General features: G+C 42.8%; 1 protein-coding gene across 1 annotated transcript in view; it reads left to right on the top strand.

Annotated features, from left to right (window-relative positions):
• Positions 1–20,519, top strand: part of LOC144688501 (uncharacterized) — an 80,866-nt gene that overhangs the window by 18,127 nt on the left and 42,220 nt on the right. Inside the window, exons 8-11 of the mRNA XM_078555159.1 lie at positions 792–923; positions 2,557–2,604; positions 3,111–3,248; positions 6,945–7,073. Coding sequence (XP_078411285.1) covers positions 792–923; positions 2,557–2,604; positions 3,111–3,248; positions 6,945–7,073 — 447 coding nt within the window. The remainder of the gene's footprint in view (positions 1–791; positions 924–2,556; positions 2,605–3,110; positions 3,249–6,944; positions 7,074–20,519) is intronic.

The following is a 20,519-nucleotide window of genomic DNA, read 5'->3' as shown; positions in this document are numbered from 1 at the left end:
TTCTGTTTTGATTTAATTTAATTGATTCTGCAATGGCCAGTGCTCTTATTTTCTCTTTGTTTCTCCCCTTAACCTCATTTTGGTTTCTCTAACTTTTGCTAATAAAATGAAGTTTGTTTGTTGTTAGAATGTCGGTGGTGAGGGTGCTGCTGGGGAAGGGGGTCAAAAGAAAATTCGGTGAGATGAACGCTGAGCTGCACAGGCATGTTATCTTGTGAGAGTTTTTTTACAGTATATATTAATGACTTGGATGAAGGAATGAAGAGATATGTATCCAAATTTGCAAATGGCAACATATTAGCAGGCACAGTAAGTTGTGAAAATGGGGGCAGGAAGCTACAAAGGGACAGATATAGAAACTAATTGAGTAGACAAAACTGTGGAAGGTATATTGGCCTTAGGTGACAAAGATTCACTGGAATAGTACAAGGAATGAAAGGGTTAAATTGTGAGGACTGATCGTATAATGGCCGCTTGTTTTACATTGAGTTTAGATGGTTGAGGGGTGATTCAACCAAAATGTTTAATCTGATAAAGGCAATTGTTAGTGGATATAGAAAGTAATTATAGATACGTAGAAGCAATTTGAAGGGGTGATTTAAAAGTATCGTATAATAAGCATATGACACAGTACAAAAGTAAGTTTGTGTGTGTGTTTTCTCTGCTATATAAAGGTTGTGATACATTAAATAGGGCTGGTATATAAACAATTTCAGTATTTCTCTGTTACTTTTCTGTTACATTCTACCTTCAGTTTCCCCATCCTCAAAGCATTTTATTTTAATTTTAAGGCATACTTGGAAATGGCCTGCGCAAAAGCAGCAGAGAAAATGGTGGAGTTTTACAGCCTTTCCACAATCAAGCTGAAAGGAAATGCAATTAGCATGCAAGTACTACATCAGTACGTGGATCTGAGTGACATGGTAAGAGATACTAAAAGCAATGAAGGCATTTGAGCCAGCGAGACTTCAACTCCTGGCTTGTTAGATCATATACCTGGGTTAAAATTGGAGATTCAGAGCTCTTGATATAATATAATAATGGACCACGTAACTGTTGTTATCATTACTGAGCTTCATGAAGATGTTGATGATTTAATAATTAAGTTTTGACGGGGGGTGGGGAGGGGGATAATGATCACAAATAGAGTATGAGGCTGAATAAAATTTTGAATGAGAAGTGGGAGTAAGTGTAATCTCAACGTGATGGGATGTTGAATGCAGTCTCATGTCGGTCTGTGCTTGGACCTGAATGTCCAAGTTAATTGTAAATTTGTGAATTTCTAGATTGAATGCAGCGAACAGCAGAGCAAGATGCAATTAAAAGATTTACAGAAGAATTTAATTAATGCATTTGGACAGGGAAATTATTACTTTGATTTTAGTAATAAAATTAATGGATGTTAGCTGGAAAATGTTGTGATTAGGAATATATAATGAATGAAATTGTAATTGCACGGAGATGGACAAAGACTTTAACTTTTTTGGTATAGACAGTATGAGAAAGCAGATTGCTGTTATACCAAAAATGGCAAAATACATGACTACAGAGAACATGCTCAGACCAAACTTGGGAGTACTGTGTTCAATTTGGTCTCTGTGAAGCAAAAAGGAACATAGCTGTGATGATGAGGATGCAAATGGTAAGACATACATTGCCAATGTAAAAGGGACAACTAGAATAATCTACAGTTCTGGTGGGAGAAAATCTCAGACTCTGGTCATGAAAACGGAGATAATAGTGTTGGAATCCCAGTCAATGATGGAAGTTGATATATTCATTCATGCACTAGCGGGATTAGTTATAACAGATTCTCGGAATGTGCTCCCAGAACACTGGCAAAAACCTTACAATCCCAGATAATGATGGAATTTTATTTAGTCATTTGGGGTAAATTGGTGGCCCTGGCTGTGAGGAAGAGGGAGAGAAGTTCAAGTATTGTGGATTAGAGAGGGGAGGATGTTTTTTTTTTTATTATTCATTTGTGGGATGTGAGCGTTATTGGCAATGCCAACATTGCTCACCCCTAATTGCCCTTGAGAAGGTGGTGATATAGGTACTGTTAGGGAAGAATTTTGACCCACCAACAGTGAAAGAACAGTGGTATAGTTCCACATTAGAGGGGCAATCAGTCTAGACTGGTCCAACAAAATGGGCTGATAGCGAGTTGGCAGCTTGTTTTACACTGCCAGTTTACTATTCCATTCAAGTTACAGGGAAATAAAATTTTGTGTGGTGTATCCAGTAATGGTCTAGCATCACTGGTGTCATCCAATTTAGGGGGAGGTAGTGGTGTAGTGGTAATGTCACTGGAGTAGTAATCCAGAGGCCCAGGCTAATGCTCTGGGAGTGTGGGTTCAATATCAAGAAAAATGAATTTCATCCCCCAGTACTTACAATAGAGAGGGGATAAAAGGGAGCAGAAACTAGAAACCTTAAATATTTTAATGAAAACCATTAAATGAACTAACACTTTTTCAATGCTTGAGGCCTTGCCGCACTGACTGTAATTTGGTCAGGGTTACTAATACTCAATTCTTTTTCTGTCTTCTCCAGGAGGTTATATTTAAGGATATAATTGAAGAATCTGGGTTTAAACCAGATGTAAGTATCTTGCTACTTATATTTTCAGAATGGAGAGACTAATGATTGATGACTGTTCTGTTAACTTGCTCATTGTGGGGGAATTTGTGAATTAATTTCTGATCCATACTGAGTAAGTAATCATGGAATATGTGGTGATGAGAGTGGCCCGGACCATGGGAAGCAAGAAAATAAACCAGGCAGATTCTGTATCTGATTGCTATTCTGCAACAGTACCTGGAAAAAGAGATTGGGATTGGCTGTGACACCTTCTACGGAAGAACAGTCTAGTACCAATCGCTGTTTGGCTTTGCACATGAAGATGGCCAGAAAGTTGCTGGAGTCAGTGGAACTGCCCTGACAGCAGGAGAGTAAAGGACACTGTATGCTTGAGTTACTAAGTTACGAAACCTCTTGCATTTCATTATATTAAATTCCTGATGCAAGATGTATTGTGACTGCACAGTGTGGCTCATCACTTCTTGATTGTCTACCTCATTTTATTAACTTGGTTTCTCTTCATGCAGGCCGGGTGTACTATATATGACCATTTCGTTCACATAAGCAATCTACCTGAGGACGGCTATACAGAAGTTGACATCCTGTGTGTTGCTTTTCGATTTGGAAGGGTGAAGGATTCCATGTTCTTGAAGCCACACAACAAGGTAAACACCTCTTGCAGCTGCAATTGTTTCTTTTAAAATCCTCCTTGGGGCCTGGGGAGTTGATAAAGTTAGAAGTGCTTCTTAGGGCTGTGTAAAGGCTTATTGATGAATTGATCCCACTGTGGAAGGCTGACTCATCCAATCCTAAACCAGGAAATTCTGCAGCAGCCCAGCAAGGGTGCTGTTGATCAGCTGGCCTGTTGTGATCTCTGTAGAGACTGATCACTTTTAAAGAGAAACTCAAAGCTCCTGTTAACAGCTGAAAGAATAACACGTCAGGACCTTATGCTGTAAATAAAAGCAAAATACTGCGGATGCTGGAAATCTGAAACAAAAACAAAAATAGCTGGAATGGAGAGTCATACGGACTCGAAACATTAACTCTGCCTTCCTCTCCACAGATGCTGTCAGACCTGCTGAGTTTTTTCAGCTATTTTTGTTTTTGTTCCAAAGCTGTAAAACTTTTTACTGTAACAAGTGACAAAAACTATTGACCAAACAATATTTTCTTTTGTAGGCAACTTTTGCTTTAAACTATAAAATAGACATTCCTTTTTACTTACCACACCTCGCACTCTCCACAGAAGTAGTTCTTTTTGCAAGCATTCACAGGTGCTCCCAGCTTCCAGTGGCTTTCTTCTTTTTTACTTTCCCAGCTGTGTAACCTCTAATCCTAGAGCCTATCTCTCACTGAGGTTTGTACTGCAGATGACTTCTTCTAGCTTCAAGCTAAGCAAGTCTTCCAGCCTCCTTCACTTCCTTACTAGACTGTTGTTCAATCTGAGCGTTCTACATGGTGAATGCTAAGAGTCAGCATTTTTTGCATAGAGTGCAGAGTTCCCTGGATGATGAAAGCAATAGAGATTAAGGTAAAGGAGAAAAGGTGAATTTATGACACATCAGGTGGGTAACACAACCCAGAACCCATGCTGAAAATAAAAGGTTAAGAGAAGTGGAATTGCAAATAAGAGAAGCAAAGAGAGAGTAGGAAAAGAGACTGGCAGCTAAAAAGTAAAAGGCTGGTAAAAGGAGGAGTGGGCTGATTAGTGACCAATAGGGGGAATTACTAATGGAGGCAAGGACATAGCTGAGGTGTTAAATGAATACTTTGCATTTATCATTACCATGGAAGAAGATGCTGCCCAGGTTATGTTGAAGGAGGAGATAATTCGTACACTTGAAAGATTTAAAATTGATGAGGCATTTGATAGGTTGTCTATAATTAAGATTGATAAGGCACCAGGATGCATCCGAGGATACTGAGGGAAGTAAGAGTGAAGATTGTGAAGCACTGGTCATAATTTTCCAACCTTCCTTGCCCTTGGGTGATACCAGGGCACTGGAGAATTGGGATGTTGTGCCCTTGTTTAAAAAAGGGTAAAAAGATAAACCCAGAAATTAAAGGCTGGTCAGTTTAACTTTGGTGGGGAAGCTTCTGGAAACAGTAATTTGGGACAAAATTAATAGTTACATGGACAAATGCAGGTTAATTAATGAAAGCTAGCATAGATTTGTTCAGGGCAAATCATGTTTAACTTGAGCTAATAGAGGGTAATGCTGTTGCTGTGGTGTTCATGGATTTCTGAAAGTGCTGCCAAACAGACTTGTGAGCAGAGACAGCTCATTGGACAGTGACAACATGGATACAAAATTGACTGAGTGAAAGGAAACAGTAGTGGTTAATAGATGTTTTTCAGACTGGAGGAAGTAGAGTTCCCTTGCTCTCTCTGATATGTAGTAATAGTCTAGACCTTGGTGTATAGAGTGCAATTTCAAAATTTGCGGATGCTAGGAAACTTGGAAGTATTGCTAATTGTGAGATAGTGTAAGAACTTCAAAAGGACATAGATAAGTTGTTGGAATTGGCGGACAAGTGGCAGATGAAATTCAATGCAGAGAAGTGTGAAGTGATTCATTTTGATAGGAAGAACACTAACAGCCAATATAAAATGAAAAATACAATTCTAAAGCGGGTACAGGAGCAGAGGGACCTGGGTGTATATCTCCATATATCATTGAAGATGGCAAGACAGGTTCAGAGCGTGGTTCATAAAGCAGACAAGATTCTAGGCTTTATTAATAGGGCCATAGAGTACAAAAGCAAGTAAGTTATGTTAAACTTTTCTAGAACACTGGTTCGACCTCACCTTGAATATTGTATCCAGTTCTGGGTGCCACACTTTAGGAAAGATGTGAAGGCATTAGGGTGTAGAAAAGATTTACGAGAGTGGCTCCAGGGATGAGGAACTTCAGTTAAACAGATTAGAGAAGTTGGGACTGTTCTCCTTGGAGGAGAGAAGGTTGAGAGGAGATTTGATAGAGGTGTTCAAAATCGTGAGGGATCTGGACAGAGTGGATAGGGAGAAACTGTTCCCACTGGTGGAAGGATTGAGAACAAGAGGGCACAGACTTAAGGTAATTGGCAAAAGCCGCAATGAAGACATTAGAAGCATTTTTATGTAGCAAGCAGCGAAAATCTGGAATGCGCTGGTGGAGGTAGGTTCGATCGAGACATTCAAGAGGGAATTGGATTATTATTATTTAGATGTGCAGGGTTATGGGGAGAGAAGGAGGGGGAATGGCATTGCTTATTCGGAGAGCCAGCACAGACAAGACAGGCCAAATGGACTCCTTCCGTACTGTAACGTTCTGTGTGGCTGGTTCTGTCTCTTACTGTCTACTTCTCAGTTGACTACAGACTACACGAGACAAAACTGCAGCTTCTGTCTGTCTGTGATATTCCTAGGCTTGTTGCAAAGGACCAACCAGGTTAAGTAGGAGGCTTGGGATAGGAGGTTATTTGCTCTCTGTACTTTTGAGGATGGGTTGTGGGTTGCAGAGGCATCCTGTTATATTGTGATGATTAAATATCACAGGAAATGAAATGTTCTGCAATCTGGTATTCAACTTTACTAGTGGCCATTGCTGCCATGCCTGTTTCATTACCCATCAAACAGGCTAAAAGTGTGCTAGAAACTTACTCATCTTTGAGATGTTTGCATCCAGTTCTGTAGCTGCAAGCAAATTGTTAGAGCTCTCCTGATGGATTTGTTTGGAAAGAATCCGCACAGTATTGAATTGATCCATACAGACTAAGGATCCCAGATTCGATGCGTCGTTTGTGCTGTAGTGACTGATCAGGTTGCTAAAATTGCCCTCCATACGCCTAGTCTAAGGAGGGAAAAATCAGTCCGGGTTTCCTGTGACAATATTAGAAATTCAGGTGCCTTTAAGAATAAACCTGGATAAGCTTCAGAGTGAATTGAGAGCAGGTGATGCTCATTGGAACCCTCTACTTAAGAGCTAGGTTTTTCCCAGTAAGGGGGTTTTTAAATGGACAGGGAAAGGGTCCAGAAGGGAAGAGTGAAACTAGTATTTATACTGAACTATAGTTTAATAATGAAACAGTTGTGATTCACACAATGTCTTCTGCCTGATTCCGTAAATGGATATCCACCTATTAGACATCCTGCTCCTAATCTCTATCCAGTAGTCAGTGCTGAGAAGTGTGCTGGTTGGGCCCAGCTGTCCTGCCCTCAGTTCAGGGCCGACAGTGATCGTGTATGAGGGTCCCATGGTGCTACACTTCAGTGTAAATTGAGATTTTGGACTTGAGATAAAACCTGAATTGTTTCTGGTCAGAATGTGCTATCAGTTGACTCTGTTTAACCCTGTTTTGTGCTGTGATTGCTGCAGGTCCTTCTACAACTGGAGAGTGGAAATGCTGCTACATCCATGTGCAGCTTTTTCAGAGAAATTCCTCATGACTTCCATGGAAAAACTCTGGAATTCTCTTTGTCTCCAAAGGCAGGAGCACAGTCAGGGGTAAGTGATCAGTGGGTTTGCCACATCTGGTTAATAGAGATTTAAACAGTGCTGCTTAATTATATTCTTTCAGAACTTGATAAAGTACAAGGGATTGATGACTGGTGGGAATCTATAATAGAATTAATCACATGTGGATTCTGAATGGTGTGAGTTTGATGGGCTGAATGACCTTTTCTCACTCCAGACTCTTAACTCCTGAGTATGTATATATGTGCGAGGAGTTGCTGTTCCAGGTAGTTTTGATGAGGAGTCACTTCAAATCTCCAAGTCATTCTATGTATGCGTTTATCTGGCGTACTCGGTGTCTAGTTATGAGAAAGTGTATCTCATGAAAACTGTATCCAAGCTAAAAGCCTGCCAATGGCAAACCCCTTATGTAGTGATTTCTCATGTAGCCTGAAACCTGTTGAGCTGCATTTTTTAAACACTGGATCAGTGATTAGGCACGCACCTGATGATGTTGCATTTATTTTGGGACAAAGTAAATTGGATATTACTGCTGACATGAGGAATCAGTGGAGTAGCCCAGTAGGATGATGGTCTCGAAGGAAGAATTTGTCTCTAATTCTTGAGGAAATATCAAATCCCTAAGAGTCAAGAGATTATTCCTCCTCTTCCTGCAAAAATGGATTCGGCGAGTTATAAACTAGACACTTCCCTTATGAGCCTGTGAAGGCTGACCTCTTGATCCTGCCGTACATATAGCTTTCCAATTCTATACCATTGCAGTCACAGCCAGTAAGACGTCTCTGACGCATTTAACCTTTTATCTTCCTTACAGCTTGATTTCACCAGCGACAGTCCAGCTGGGTTTCGCTTTGAAGCTCCACCGGCTCCACAACTCCGATTGAATGACCCTCAAAGAAATCCTCTGCAGGGTCCCAATTCACAGCCGAATGTAGAACCTAGCTCAGGGAATGGAGCACAGTCAGTCAGTAAGGAGCCAAATCCCTGGTGGGGACGCTCTAGACAATCAATACAATTCATGCCACTTCCCCGTGCTAAGCCAATTCCTCAGACTGTGTCAGCGGTTTCAGAGAAGTCCACGTTTGAGACTATATTGTCCGGCACAAGGGCAAAATGGTCATCTGACCTCCTTCACTGGGCCGGTGGACCCCTGAAGGGTTCCCTTGATGACAGAAATTGCTGGAAGCCCATGACCTATCGAGAGACGCCACTGGAATGCCATATTCTCTTACCCTTGGCGTTCCGTCTTCCACTGAGTCTGCAACACCAGAACCGTCTCCGATTCCATGTTGGCACTCCTAATATCCCAGCTGTTGCTGCTCCTGAGGTCGATCAGCCGATATTTAAGCTGCTCACCTCAAAGGGCGTGGTCTCCTCCAAGCAGGAGCTTGACAAGTCATTAGGGGTGATAGAAGCATCTCGTTCCATCCAATCGAGGGTGACTGAAACTGTGAGCCCTCTCATTTTAGCTGCCCAGGAGTTTGAGCTGAATAAACTGAAGGGTGATTTTGAATCCCTCTCTCGTGATCAGCTCAAGGAGAAGTTGCTCTCCACGATCACTGCATGTCGCCTGGCAGTAGTTTTAGCTGGGCAGACCCACACTTTCCTTTCCGAATTGAGGTCTGATAGGCTGTTACGGGCAACTGGCATGGAAAAAATTGCTCCCAGGCCTTTGGATTTTCCCAACCTATCCACCGCAGATTTGTTAGGTCCTCATTTTCTGGATGATCTGACATGTCGCTTGCTGGCAGCGAAGCAAAAGCAACACGAACCGGCGGCCGCAAAGGAGTTAAATTCGTTCATGACAATGCCGCAGAAAAGGAAAGCGCCGCCCAAAGGCGCATGGCCCCGATTTGCAGCCCGTGGTAAGCCCCCTCCTTCTCCACTTCAAGCTAAAGGTATTGAAGAGATAACTTGTGTATATTTCCTGTCTTAGGCACTCTGAGTTCCTTTTGATTCTCTCTTCCTAGTCCCTTCCTAAAAGAAACACCTCCAGACAGATGGACAACTCTCAGTTTATACGGCAAAAGAACTGAAAGTTAATGGAAAAGGTAGCTCTCCTTGGTACCATGATCACTGACAGCTGCTTGCTTGTGGGATCCTGGCTTGATGCTTTCATACTCAAAAGACTTGACCCAGCAAGTACGGACACCCCAAGATGGGCATTTGTAGCGTCCCTTCGGACACCACTTCTGTTTAACGTAGATTTTTTTTAGTTTCTGACTATGGGATGGTATTCTATCTTCAAGAGTAAATATCTGTCAGTGATGGCACCTTGTGGAGTTACCTTATGTGCTGTTCACCCTAAAGTAAAATGAACATAATCTCACAGGCATCAATTTATCAACCAAAATGGCTGTAGCTGCAGTTAAGGTATAGATTCTGATCTTGGATCTGTTTGGATTTATTTTGGAAGTTGAGAGTAGCTTCATCTCTAGCTTTCTCCCATCAGTGATTCATCAGCAGGGCACCAAAAAAAAAGAGCCTAACTTCAGTTTCTCTGAAGGCTGTCCTTAATCCAAAGCTGCCATAGGAGAAGGGCACATTCCTATTTTTTAGGCCTGGTCCCTGGAGCTGGAATTGCATTGAACAGAGATCAGTTACTGCTGTGCAATTAACTCCTTAAAACCTAGTCACTTGTCATAATATCTCTCCTTGGCCCATTGTTAATTTTTGTTTGATTATGCCCCTGTGAAGCGCAGGGCCATTTTCCTTACAGTAGGGGCACTTGATAAATGCACGTCCAAAAGATGACTGGTATTAATTTATCGATGAGGTATGGTAAATCACTTGGCAACATTGCTAAGTGTCCATTAATTTTAGCTCATATAATAGGTTCTAGGGGTTTGTTCTCATGCGAGGTAAAACTAGCTCAATCCTGGAATGAAACAGCTTTGAGGGAGGCCATTTGCTTCATTGTGCCTTTGTTGGCTCATTGGTAGACCTATCCAATTAATCCAACTTCCTTGCTCTTCCCCCAAAGCTCTTATTTTTCCTTTCAAGTATGTAAGCCATACATTTCAACAACTAGCAGATCGTATCAAGCAGCATGCCCCTTCGGCTGTTCACACTAGGCAGAGTACTCAACCAGCTTGGGCTGACAAAATTCAGAACATAAAGTTCAATGTTAGATGTGATTCTGTAATCGAACAGCACTTGAACAATCCTGAGCGTGCTTAAGCATTACACTAACAACAAATTAAAGGTTATCAGTCATGCTCGTAATGTGGCTACTGAGGCTTGCTAGAAGCTACATATATGCAGGGTCCTGTCCTCTGCAGGCAAAAGGAACATCCAAGCATTGTGCCTTTTGAATTAAAGAAAAGCATGGGGGACAATAGTTCCCTGGTGCATTCTCCATGCAAACTCCTCAACCAATTCGTTCCTTTTCTCATGCAGTATAAATTGCTGCTCCCTTGAAATTTAGCATTCTTGCATCTATTTATTTATTCAGTTCCTTTTGAAAGTTACTATTGAATCGGCTTCCACCGCACTTTCAGGCAGTACATTCCAGATCAAAATTGCTTGCTATGTTTAAGCAAAAATGTGTTCCCTGATGCCATCCCTGATTGCCAATTGCCTTAAACTATTGACTTCTCTGACTCTTCGAGTGGAAGGAGATGTAGCATTTGACAACCCTCCAATTCCATCTCCAAAGGTTTCTTTACAGTTTTTGTTAGTTCTTCCACAATCTCATTCCCAAGCCTCTCTACTCTTCTGAGTTGATGCCATTCATGTATGAGGAAGTCTATTTTCGCAGAATCTCACAGTGCAGAAGAGGCCCTTTGGCCCATTGAGTCTGCACCGACATGTGAGAAACACCTGACCTACCTACCTAATCCCATTTACCAGCACTTGACCCATTGCCTTGAATGTTATGACGTGCCAAGTGCTCATTCTTAAGGATGTGAGGCAACCCGCCTCCACTACCCCCCCAGGCAGTGCGTTCCAGACCGTCACCACTCTCTAGGTAAAAAAGTTTTTCCTCACATCCCCCCTAAACCTCCTGCCCCTCACCTTGAACTTATGTCCCCTTGTGAGTGACCCTTCAACTAAGGGGAACAGCTACTCCCTAACCACCTTGTCCATGCCACTCATAATCTTGTACACCTCGAACAGGTCGCCCCTCAGTCTTCTCTGCTCCAACAAAAACAACCCAAGTCTATCCAATCTCTCTTCATAACTTAAATGTTTCATCCCAGGCATCATCCTGGTGAATCTCCTCTGCACCCCCTCCAGTGCAATCACATCCTTCCTATACTGTGGCAACCAGAACTGCACACAGTACTCAAGCTGTGGCCTCACCAAGGTTCTATACAACATGACCTCCCTACTTTTATAATCTATGCCTTGATTAATAAAGGCAAGTGTCCTATATGCCTTTTTCACCACCCCACTAACATGCCCCTCTGCCTTCAAAGATCTATGGACACACACACCGAGGTCCCTTTGTTCTTCAGAACTTCCTAGTGTCATGCCGTTCATTGAATATTTCCTTATCAAATTACTCCTTCCAAAGTGTATCACCTCACTTTTCAGGGTTAAATTCTATCTGCCACTTATCTGCCCATTTGACCATCCCATCTATATCTTCGTGTAGCCCAAGACACTCAACCTCACTGTTAACCACCCAGCCAATCTTTGTGTCATCTGCAAACTTACTAACCCTACCCCACACATAGTCATCTATGTCGTTTATATAAATGACAAATAATAGAGGACCCAGCACAGATCCCTGTGGTACACCACTGGACACTGGCTTCCAGTCACTAAAGCATCCTTCTGTCATCACCCTCTGTCTCCTACAACTAAGCCAATTTTGAATCCACCTTATCAAATTACCCTGTATTCCATGTGCATTTACCATCTTTATAAGTCTCCCATGTGGGACCTTGTCAAAGGCTTTGCTGAAATCCATATAAACTACATCAACTGCACTACCCTCATCTACACACCTGATCACCTCCTCAAAAAATTCAATCAAATTTGTTGGGCATGACCTCCCTCTGACAAAGCCATGCTGACTATCCCTGATCAAACCTTGCCTCTCCAAGTGGAGATAGATTCTCTCCTTCAGAACTTTCTCCAATAGTTTTCCTACCACCGACATGAGACTCACTGGCCTGTAATTCCCTGGCTTCTCTCTACAACCCTTCTTAAATAGCGGAACCACATTAGCTGTTCTCCAGTCCTATGGTACCTCCCCCGTGGCCAGAGAGGAATTAAAAATTTGGGTCAGAGCCCCTGCGATCTCCTCCCTTGCTTCCCTCAGCAGTCTGGGACACATCATCTGGACCTGGAGATTTGTCCACTTTTAAGCCTGCCAACACCTCCAGTACCTTGTCACTCCTTATATCAGTTTGCTCAAGAACTTCGCAGTCTCTCTCCCTGAGTTCGATACCTTCATCCTCATTCTCTTGGGTGAGAACGGATGTGAAGTATTCATTCAACACTCTAGCGATGTCCTCTGGCTCCACCCGTAGATTGGCCCCTTATGGGCCCTACTCTTTCCCTGGTTATCCTCTTCCCATTGATATGCTTATAGAATATCTTGAGATTTTCCCTACTTTTACCAGCCAGAGCTTTCTCATATCCCCTCTTTGCTCTCCTAATTGCTATCTTAAGCTTCACCCTGCACTTTCTGTACTCCACTAATGCCTCCGCTGATTTGCTTCCCTTCCACTTGCTAAAAGCCTCTCTTTTCCTTCTCATCGTAACCTGAATATCTCTGGTCATCCATGGTTCTCTGGGCTTGTTACTGCTTCCTATCACCCTAGAGGGAACATGTTGAGCCTGTACCCTCCCCATTTCCTTTTTGTACGCCCCCCACTGCTCCTCTGTAGGTTTCTCCACAAGTAACTGTTCCCAGTCTACCTTGGCCAGATCCTGCCTTATTTTACTAAATTCCACTCTCCCCCAATCTAAAACATTTTCTTTTGCAACTTGTTGATTTCTTTGTCTATAACAAACTTAAACTGTACCATGTTGTGGTAGCTATCGCCAAAATGCTCCCCCACCACCACCTCAGCCACCTGTCCGGCTTCATTCCCCAGAATTAGGCCCAGCACTGCGCCGTCCCTTGTTGGACCCTCTACATAATGAGCTAAAAAGTTCTCCTGTACACATTTCAAGAAATCTACTCCATCCAAGCCCTTAACACTATGTCTATCCCAATTAATGTTGGGAAAGTTGAAATCACCTAATATAATTACCCTATTGTTATTGTTTTTACACACCTCCACAAATTGTGCACATATTTGCTCCTCAATTTCCCGCTGACTATCTGGGGGTCTATAATAAACACCTAATAATGTGGCTGCCCCTTTTTTATTCCTAAGCTCTACCCACAAAGCTTCTTTCGATGCCCCCGCCAAGATATCATCTCCTTACTGCAGTAACTGACTCCTTAACTAATAATGCAATGCCTCCTCCTCTTTTACCCCCTTCCCTGTCTCACCTGAAGATTCTATATCCCAGAATGTTGAGCTGCCAATCCTGCTCCTCCTTCAACCACGTCTCGGTGATGGCTACTATATCACAATTCCACGTGTCAATTGTCACCCTTAACTCATCTGTTTTACCTGTAATACTCCTGGCATTAAAGTAGAGGCCACCCAGCCTTGCCTTACTCCCTTGAAACTTAATGCAGCTGTACTCTCTCTGACTTGATTGTTTTACTGTATTATGATGTGTCCCTATTCTGCTAACATTCTGTGCCCCCTCCCCCTGCTGAATTAGTTTAAACTCTTCCCAACAGCACTAGCAAACCCGCCCGCAAGGACGTTAGTCCCGCTCTGGTTCAGATGTAGACCGTCCCGCTTGTATACAGGTCCTACCTACCCCTGAAACGGTCCCAGTGATCCAGGAACTAAAACCCTCCCTCCTGCACCAGCTCTTAAGCCACGTATTCATCTGCACTACTCTCAGATTTCTGAGCTCGCTAGCACATGGCACTGAGAGTAATCCAGAGATTACAATCCGAGAGATCTTGCTTTGTAGTCTACTGCCTAACTCCCTGAATTCTTGATGCAAGACCTCATCCCTCTTTCTACCTATGTCATTGGTGCCAACATGTACCATGACCTCTGCCTTATCACCCTCCCCCTTCAGGATGCTCTGCAGCCATTCAGTGACATCCCGGACCCTGGCACCAGGGATGCAACATACCATCCTGGAGTCACGTTGATGGCCACAGTAGCACCTATCTGTTCCCCTGACTGTATAATCCCTTAGTACTATTGCTCTTCCCCTCTTCCTCCCCTCCTACACAGACAGGCTGCTTTTGGCCAGAAGCTTGGCTCTGTCCGCACTCCCTGGAGGAACCAGTGTCCTCATTAGCCTCCAAAATGGAATACCGATTTGCGAGCGGGACCCCAGGGGACTCCTGAACTACCAACCTGTTTCTCTTGGACTGCCTGGTGGTCACCCATTCCCTTCCTTCCTCAAGTCCCTTCAGCTGCAGTGTGACCACCTCTCTAAACGTGCTATCCATGATGCTCTCAGACTTGCGGATGCTCCACAGTGTCCCCAGCTGCCGTTCCAGCTCTGAAACCCAAGCTTCCAAGCTGGACACACTTCCTGCCCACATCCCTTGATTCCCATTGTGCCCAAAAATATTTTGATCTTGGTCTTGAACATACTCAGTGACTTAAGCATTCACAGCTGTCTAGGGTAGAAAATTCCAAAGATTTACAATCCTTTAAATGAAGAAATTTCTCCTCACCTCGCCCCTAAGTGATGGACCCCTTTTCTTGAGACTTGAGACCCCTTTTCCTCTTGGTTCAAGATCTCTAACCAGGGAAAACAACTTCTCAGCATCTGACTGGTCAAGCGCCCTTAAGAATTTTGTGTGTTTCAATGAAATGACCTCTCATTCTTCTAAATTCCAGGGTCTAAAGCCTCATTTCATTCAATCTGTCTTCAAACAACAGCCCTTTCACCCCAGGAGTTAACCTAGAGAACCTATTGTTTTGGTACACCTGAAAGAGATTTTTGTTTCCCTGATTACTCAGAGCTGCTAAGTGCATGGAGTGTAGTTGAGCTGTTGCTACAGACCTTTGGTAGATTTTGAGACCTGTTCATTTTCAATAGGTGTTGATGCATTCTCATAATCGAAAACTGGTTTTAAATGACAAGGGTCAGGTAGTACAGTGACGTAGTCACTGATATTCAAGCCAAGCCCAGACTGAAGGGATCAGAATTTCCTTAGTCTTCAGGCTGTAAGTATCCTATTTATAATTACTTTGGGCAGTGTCAGTCCAGCTTGTAGTGGGCATGGGAACACAGCACAAAGCTTGACTCTAATTGGGGCTGATGCCATTCATCTGCCTGGCAAAGGAGATGGAAGAATGCTAAGCATACAGTAGGTATTGTTCATCTGGAGGAGCCACTCAGAGACATTGTTGTAGCAATGTATCTGGAGCTTTTACTCTGTATCAACCTTTACTGTACCTGTCCTGGGAGTGTTTGATGGGACAGGGCGGACTGAGCTTTACTCTGTACCTAACCCCGTGCTGTACCTGTCCTGGGAGTGTTTGATGGACAGAGCAGACTGAGTTTTACTCTGTACCTAACCCTGTGCTGTACCTGTCCTGGGAGTGTTTGATGGGGACAGGGTAGACAGAGCTTTACTCTGTATCTAACCCCGTGCTGTACCTGCCCTGGGAATGTTTGATGGGGACAGTGTAGAGGGAGCTTTACTCTGTATCTAACCCCGTGCTGTACCTGCCCTGGGAGTGTTTGATAGGGACGGGTAGAGGGAGCTTTACTCTGTATCTAACCCCGTGCTGTACCTGTCCTGGGGCACATTGGTTGGGACAGGGTAGAGGGAAATTTATTGTGTCTAACCCTGTGCTGTACCTGCCCTGGTGGGGGTGTTTGATGGGACAGGGTAGAGGGAGCTTTACTCTGTATCTAACCCTGTGCTGTACCCACCCTGGGAGTGTTTGAAGGGACAGGGTAGAGGGAGCTTTACTCTGTATCTAACCCTGTGCTGTACCCGCCCTGGGAGTGTTTGAAGGGACAGTGTCGAGGGAGCTTTACTCTGTATAGTAACATGTGTTTTACTTTTCCTGGGAGTGTTTGATGCATCAGGGTAGCACTGGGTGCCTGAAATGGGAAAGTGGTTGCCCAGCACCAATATCCCTAACCTTGCTATACAGTGTTTGCAGCATCCAAGGAGAGATCCATTCAAACTCTTCATGTTACATTTTGTCTGGAGGTGTTTCAACACAACAGGATGTGGTGCTGATCATTTTCAGTCAGTGTCTCTGCCATCACAAATACTGGGGAAAACAGTTTAGGTCATTGTGGTGCATTTCGGTCTGGTCATTTTGAATCTCAGCATAGGGTCACTTCAGATTGTATAGTCGGCTGCACTATTGGAAGACAATAGCTGTACTGGGGAAAGGCCATGTGACATTAGCTGATGTGAAAATAGTGATTCAGGAGTCATATTTGGCGCATTTTCTCTGCTGCCATTAAAACTTGTGTTTAGCACACTGAAGAATTCAAGGGTTTTTCTCGGCGAAGGACTGGCAACCAACTGCTGACCTCACAAAATTTCTGCCCTCAAGCTAGCGGTTCTGAGGACCAAATGGATCAGTGTGTCGAAGCTACTTCCATCTTCGGGAATTATGCTTCAACAGCCCTGACTGAGGTGACGGAAGTCTCCTCCCTCTGCTGGTGGAAAGGTTCTAAGTGTGAGGAATTTTTGGGATTCTCATTCCAGGTTCTAGTGAATACAAGTCCATGATCCATCATTGTCCAGAATTGGGCAGACTCTAACCAAGAGGCTGCAGCGGAATGGCTGGTATGATAAATGGACGTGTCATACTATTGCACTAGAAAGTGCTCGCATGAGTTGGGGCAGAATAGAGGGAGCTTTACTCTGCATCTAACCAACTGATAACTGACCTGGAAATATTTGATGTTGACACTGAGTGCAGACAAGAACAGGGGCTCCTGCTGACACCAGTGTGACCAGCACTGGTGTGACACTGGCTGCCAAAGTGTAAACATCTTACAACATTGTATTTGAGAAATATGGGGATATCTCAACATGGTAAACCTCTTCTCCTGGAATACAGTGTTGAGCACAGTTCCTTCCCCTAGTCATTTCTGTGTTTTCCTTTCTTCAGGGAAAAAGGCTCGTAGATGAGGCCCTTACAGCAGTGGTGAAGATGAGAAACTCGCAAAACCCATGCACGTTCTGTGATGAACCAGGGCTCTGCAAAAAGAACACTCAAGTTTTTTTAAAACTAATCATTACCCTGCCTAATAAACAGGAAGTCTGGACAGTTAGTACAGGAAAATACTGTACTCAACACACTATATATGGATGTAATGTTGCATTTGAACCTTAGTAATTCTTAATTGACAGGCTTACTATAGTCCCTTTATAATTGCAGTAATTGTCTTGTGTCAGTTAGCAATGTGCGTTTTGGGTTATCCTGCTTATTTACAGAATTTGCATTAATGTATTCTTTAGTTCCAAATGGTTCTAAAATAAATGACCACCTTAGACAATAGTTGCTCCAGTTTGTCTTGCTTTCACTGCTATTTGGTCTGTTTAACTTGGCATTTTCTAGGCATTAGGGTGTCATTAGAGTGAATGAAGAAAGTCACTTTTTTTTTTCTGCTGTTGGTTTGTGTGAGGATCATTTTGGTTGAAAATGACAATTTTCATTTCTTGAGTTATGGGCAACACTGGCGAGACTAAATTTATGTCCCAACATCTAGTGGCCCTAAGAAGGTAGCACTGGGCCTCCTAAATGGCAAAAAAAACAGGCACTGCAGACCAGAGAGGGTAAGGGTGGTGGGTTCCTGTTTCTGATGATCATTGGCAAATAAGTTAGATCTGGACAGTGGTCTGGCAGCTATCATGATCCATATTTTTTCTGGTACCAGCTCAGATATTCAGACTTTTGAGTTCAGTTTCACAATTTGCAATGGTAGAATTTTAACTTCTACTTTGCTGGTTTAGTCATAATCACTTCCCTTGCCTTGTTAGGAATCACAACCAGGTTCCCTGTAATATCCAATCAGATGCTGAACCATTTGGGTTGCATGAGTGGATCAGTGATAACAGTAATAAATATGAAATATTGTGCATAAAAAGTAATTTTCACAATGAAAGCAGCTTTATAGCAATGCTTCCTAATATAATTGCAACGTAATCCATTTTTGATTTACATATGAATTTGGAGCAAAGGTGGGCCACTCAACCCCTAGAGCCTGCTCTGCCATTCAGTAAGATCATGGCTGATCTGAATGTAGCCTCAACCCCACATTCCTGCCTATCCTAACCTTTCACCCCCTTGTTGGTCAAGAATCTATCTTATCTCTGCCTTAGATATTGAAAGACTCTGCTTCCACCGCCTTTTGAGGAAGAGCTCCAAAGACACTCAACCCTCAGGGAGGAAATATTTCTCCTCATCTCTGTCTTAAATAGGTGACCCTTCATTTTTAAATAGTGACCCCTATTTCTAGATTCTCCCACAAGAGGAAATAATTTTTCCACATTCAACTTGAGACCTTAAACTGGGGCCTTCCCAGATGGCCGTAAACAATCCCATTCTTTTCAAAGAAATAAAAAGCATTTCTTCTGAACAATATGCAATCTCTGGGAGGGGGACGAAGAAAAATTGATTATTATCTTTCTGTGCGCTAATTGGCTGCCATGTTTCCTACAATACAAAAGTGGCTACAATTGCTACTCATTGCCTGTAAAGTGTTTTGGGAAGTCATGGAGTTGTGAACGACACTATGTAACTGCAAGTCTTTTCTCTTTGCTTACAGTTTCACAACTCAAACCTGAATAGACAAGGTAAAAATAAGAAATCTTCGAATCAGAAATCCCTCAAAAGGGTAATAAAATTACGGGATATGTTATCAAAGAGGGATATTGAAGCATCCAATATAAATAGTTTCAAGAGGCAGTTAGTGTGTGTGTTGGGTTCATGTTCAGAGGTACTTTTTAAAACAAAAATGAGGGAGCAAAAGAGTAGATTGGGTGGAATGTTTATTAAAGGACTAATTGAGATAAGGAACACATTATCTCAGAAGAAACAGGACAGTCAAGAGGTCACGAGATGGGGTCAAGAGATAATCAAACCAGTGGGGGCGTGGAGGTGAAAGATTAAAAGGCCTTTTTTGTTTTCATATACTGCCTTGTTATGAGTACGAAGCAGTACTGGCACTGGTGAAATGCCATGTTAGATAATGTTTACTGGCCGTGTGTTTTCCCTGAAATGACAGGTCTGATGTTTTGTATCGAGTTGGGACAGCAGATTCCAACTTCACTTCCTACATTTCCATTACCATATATGGTTAGACAGTTGGACTTGTCTATTCCAATTGGTACGAAGAGGTAGAGAATGAGTGGAGATATTGGGGTTTGTTAGCTCTGCTATAAAGTGTGGACTAGTGCAGCTGTACTTAAATTTACCCTACTGCTTTGAATTTAACCTTTTGCCAATTTTCAGTTCTCTTCACATTTCCTAACGTCTTCTGAAGATACTAACTCATGTTGGGATGTGTTTCCTTGGGTTGCAATTTTCTGATAATCTGCCTAAGTGACTGCTTTCCACTAGACACTGGATGCTGTTCCGTTATTCAGCAGTGGAGGGCAACACACCTAGTCATACAAAGATCACTACAGCAGTTTGATTCATTTTTAAGTGGATTCACCTACCGTCCCAAGTCACACGGCCAGTTTTAGTACTGCTACTATTGTCTAGATTGAGATAGATAAACTCTTGTTTTGTAATGTTATCATTTTTGTTTACAATTGGTTTTCAACTTTTGTAAGTGTTTAGCAAAGAGCCCTTTCTGCTTCCCATAACCATAGTAACTTGTCAATCCGACCACCATTGGGTGGGAATCAAATCTTCTGGTGTCTATAACAAAAAAAATACTGCTTTGCTAATGGTTAGTTGGAGGTACTGAGACTCTTTACTATGTGGCTTGGATTGAACATAGGTTGCTGATTTTCCCATGCCACTATTGATGCAGTAATGCTTTACAGCAGATGGGATTCTAAGATGTGAAATGGCAGAATAATGTAAAAGAATGGTTTCTAAAGCAAGCCTCTGTGTTAAAAGCTGCCTATAGTGAGACCCAGCTGCATTGAGTCTCAGTGCTGGAGCAACATTGATTCTTTAATATATTAGCAGCAGCTGGCCCATGACTAGGTAGTGTCCGCCATACAGTCGTCATCTGTTTCTTTTTCTACATGACATTTCCTAATGAGATGGTGCTCACCCAACGCATTTCTGATTGACATATGTGAGGCATTGCCGAGTTGCCTACAACTTCATGCTGTAATTTCACAAGCTTCTTTGAGGCAACTTTTATGGTTGGTCAGCAGTTTTGCCTTGTATAATGAAGGCCGCACTCCTCTTGGTCAAGAGGGCATCTCATTCAGGGCAGTTCATTAAGCATCTGTGGCTGTCCACAGCCATTTGAGCCTTGTTT

Source organism: Cetorhinus maximus, chromosome 1 (genome assembly GCF_964194155.1).
Source record: "Cetorhinus maximus chromosome 1, sCetMax3.hap1.1, whole genome shotgun sequence".
NCBI classification, from domain to species: Eukaryota; Metazoa; Chordata; class Chondrichthyes; order Lamniformes; family Cetorhinidae; genus Cetorhinus; species Cetorhinus maximus.
This window is presented reverse-complemented; position numbering and strand designations above follow the sequence as displayed.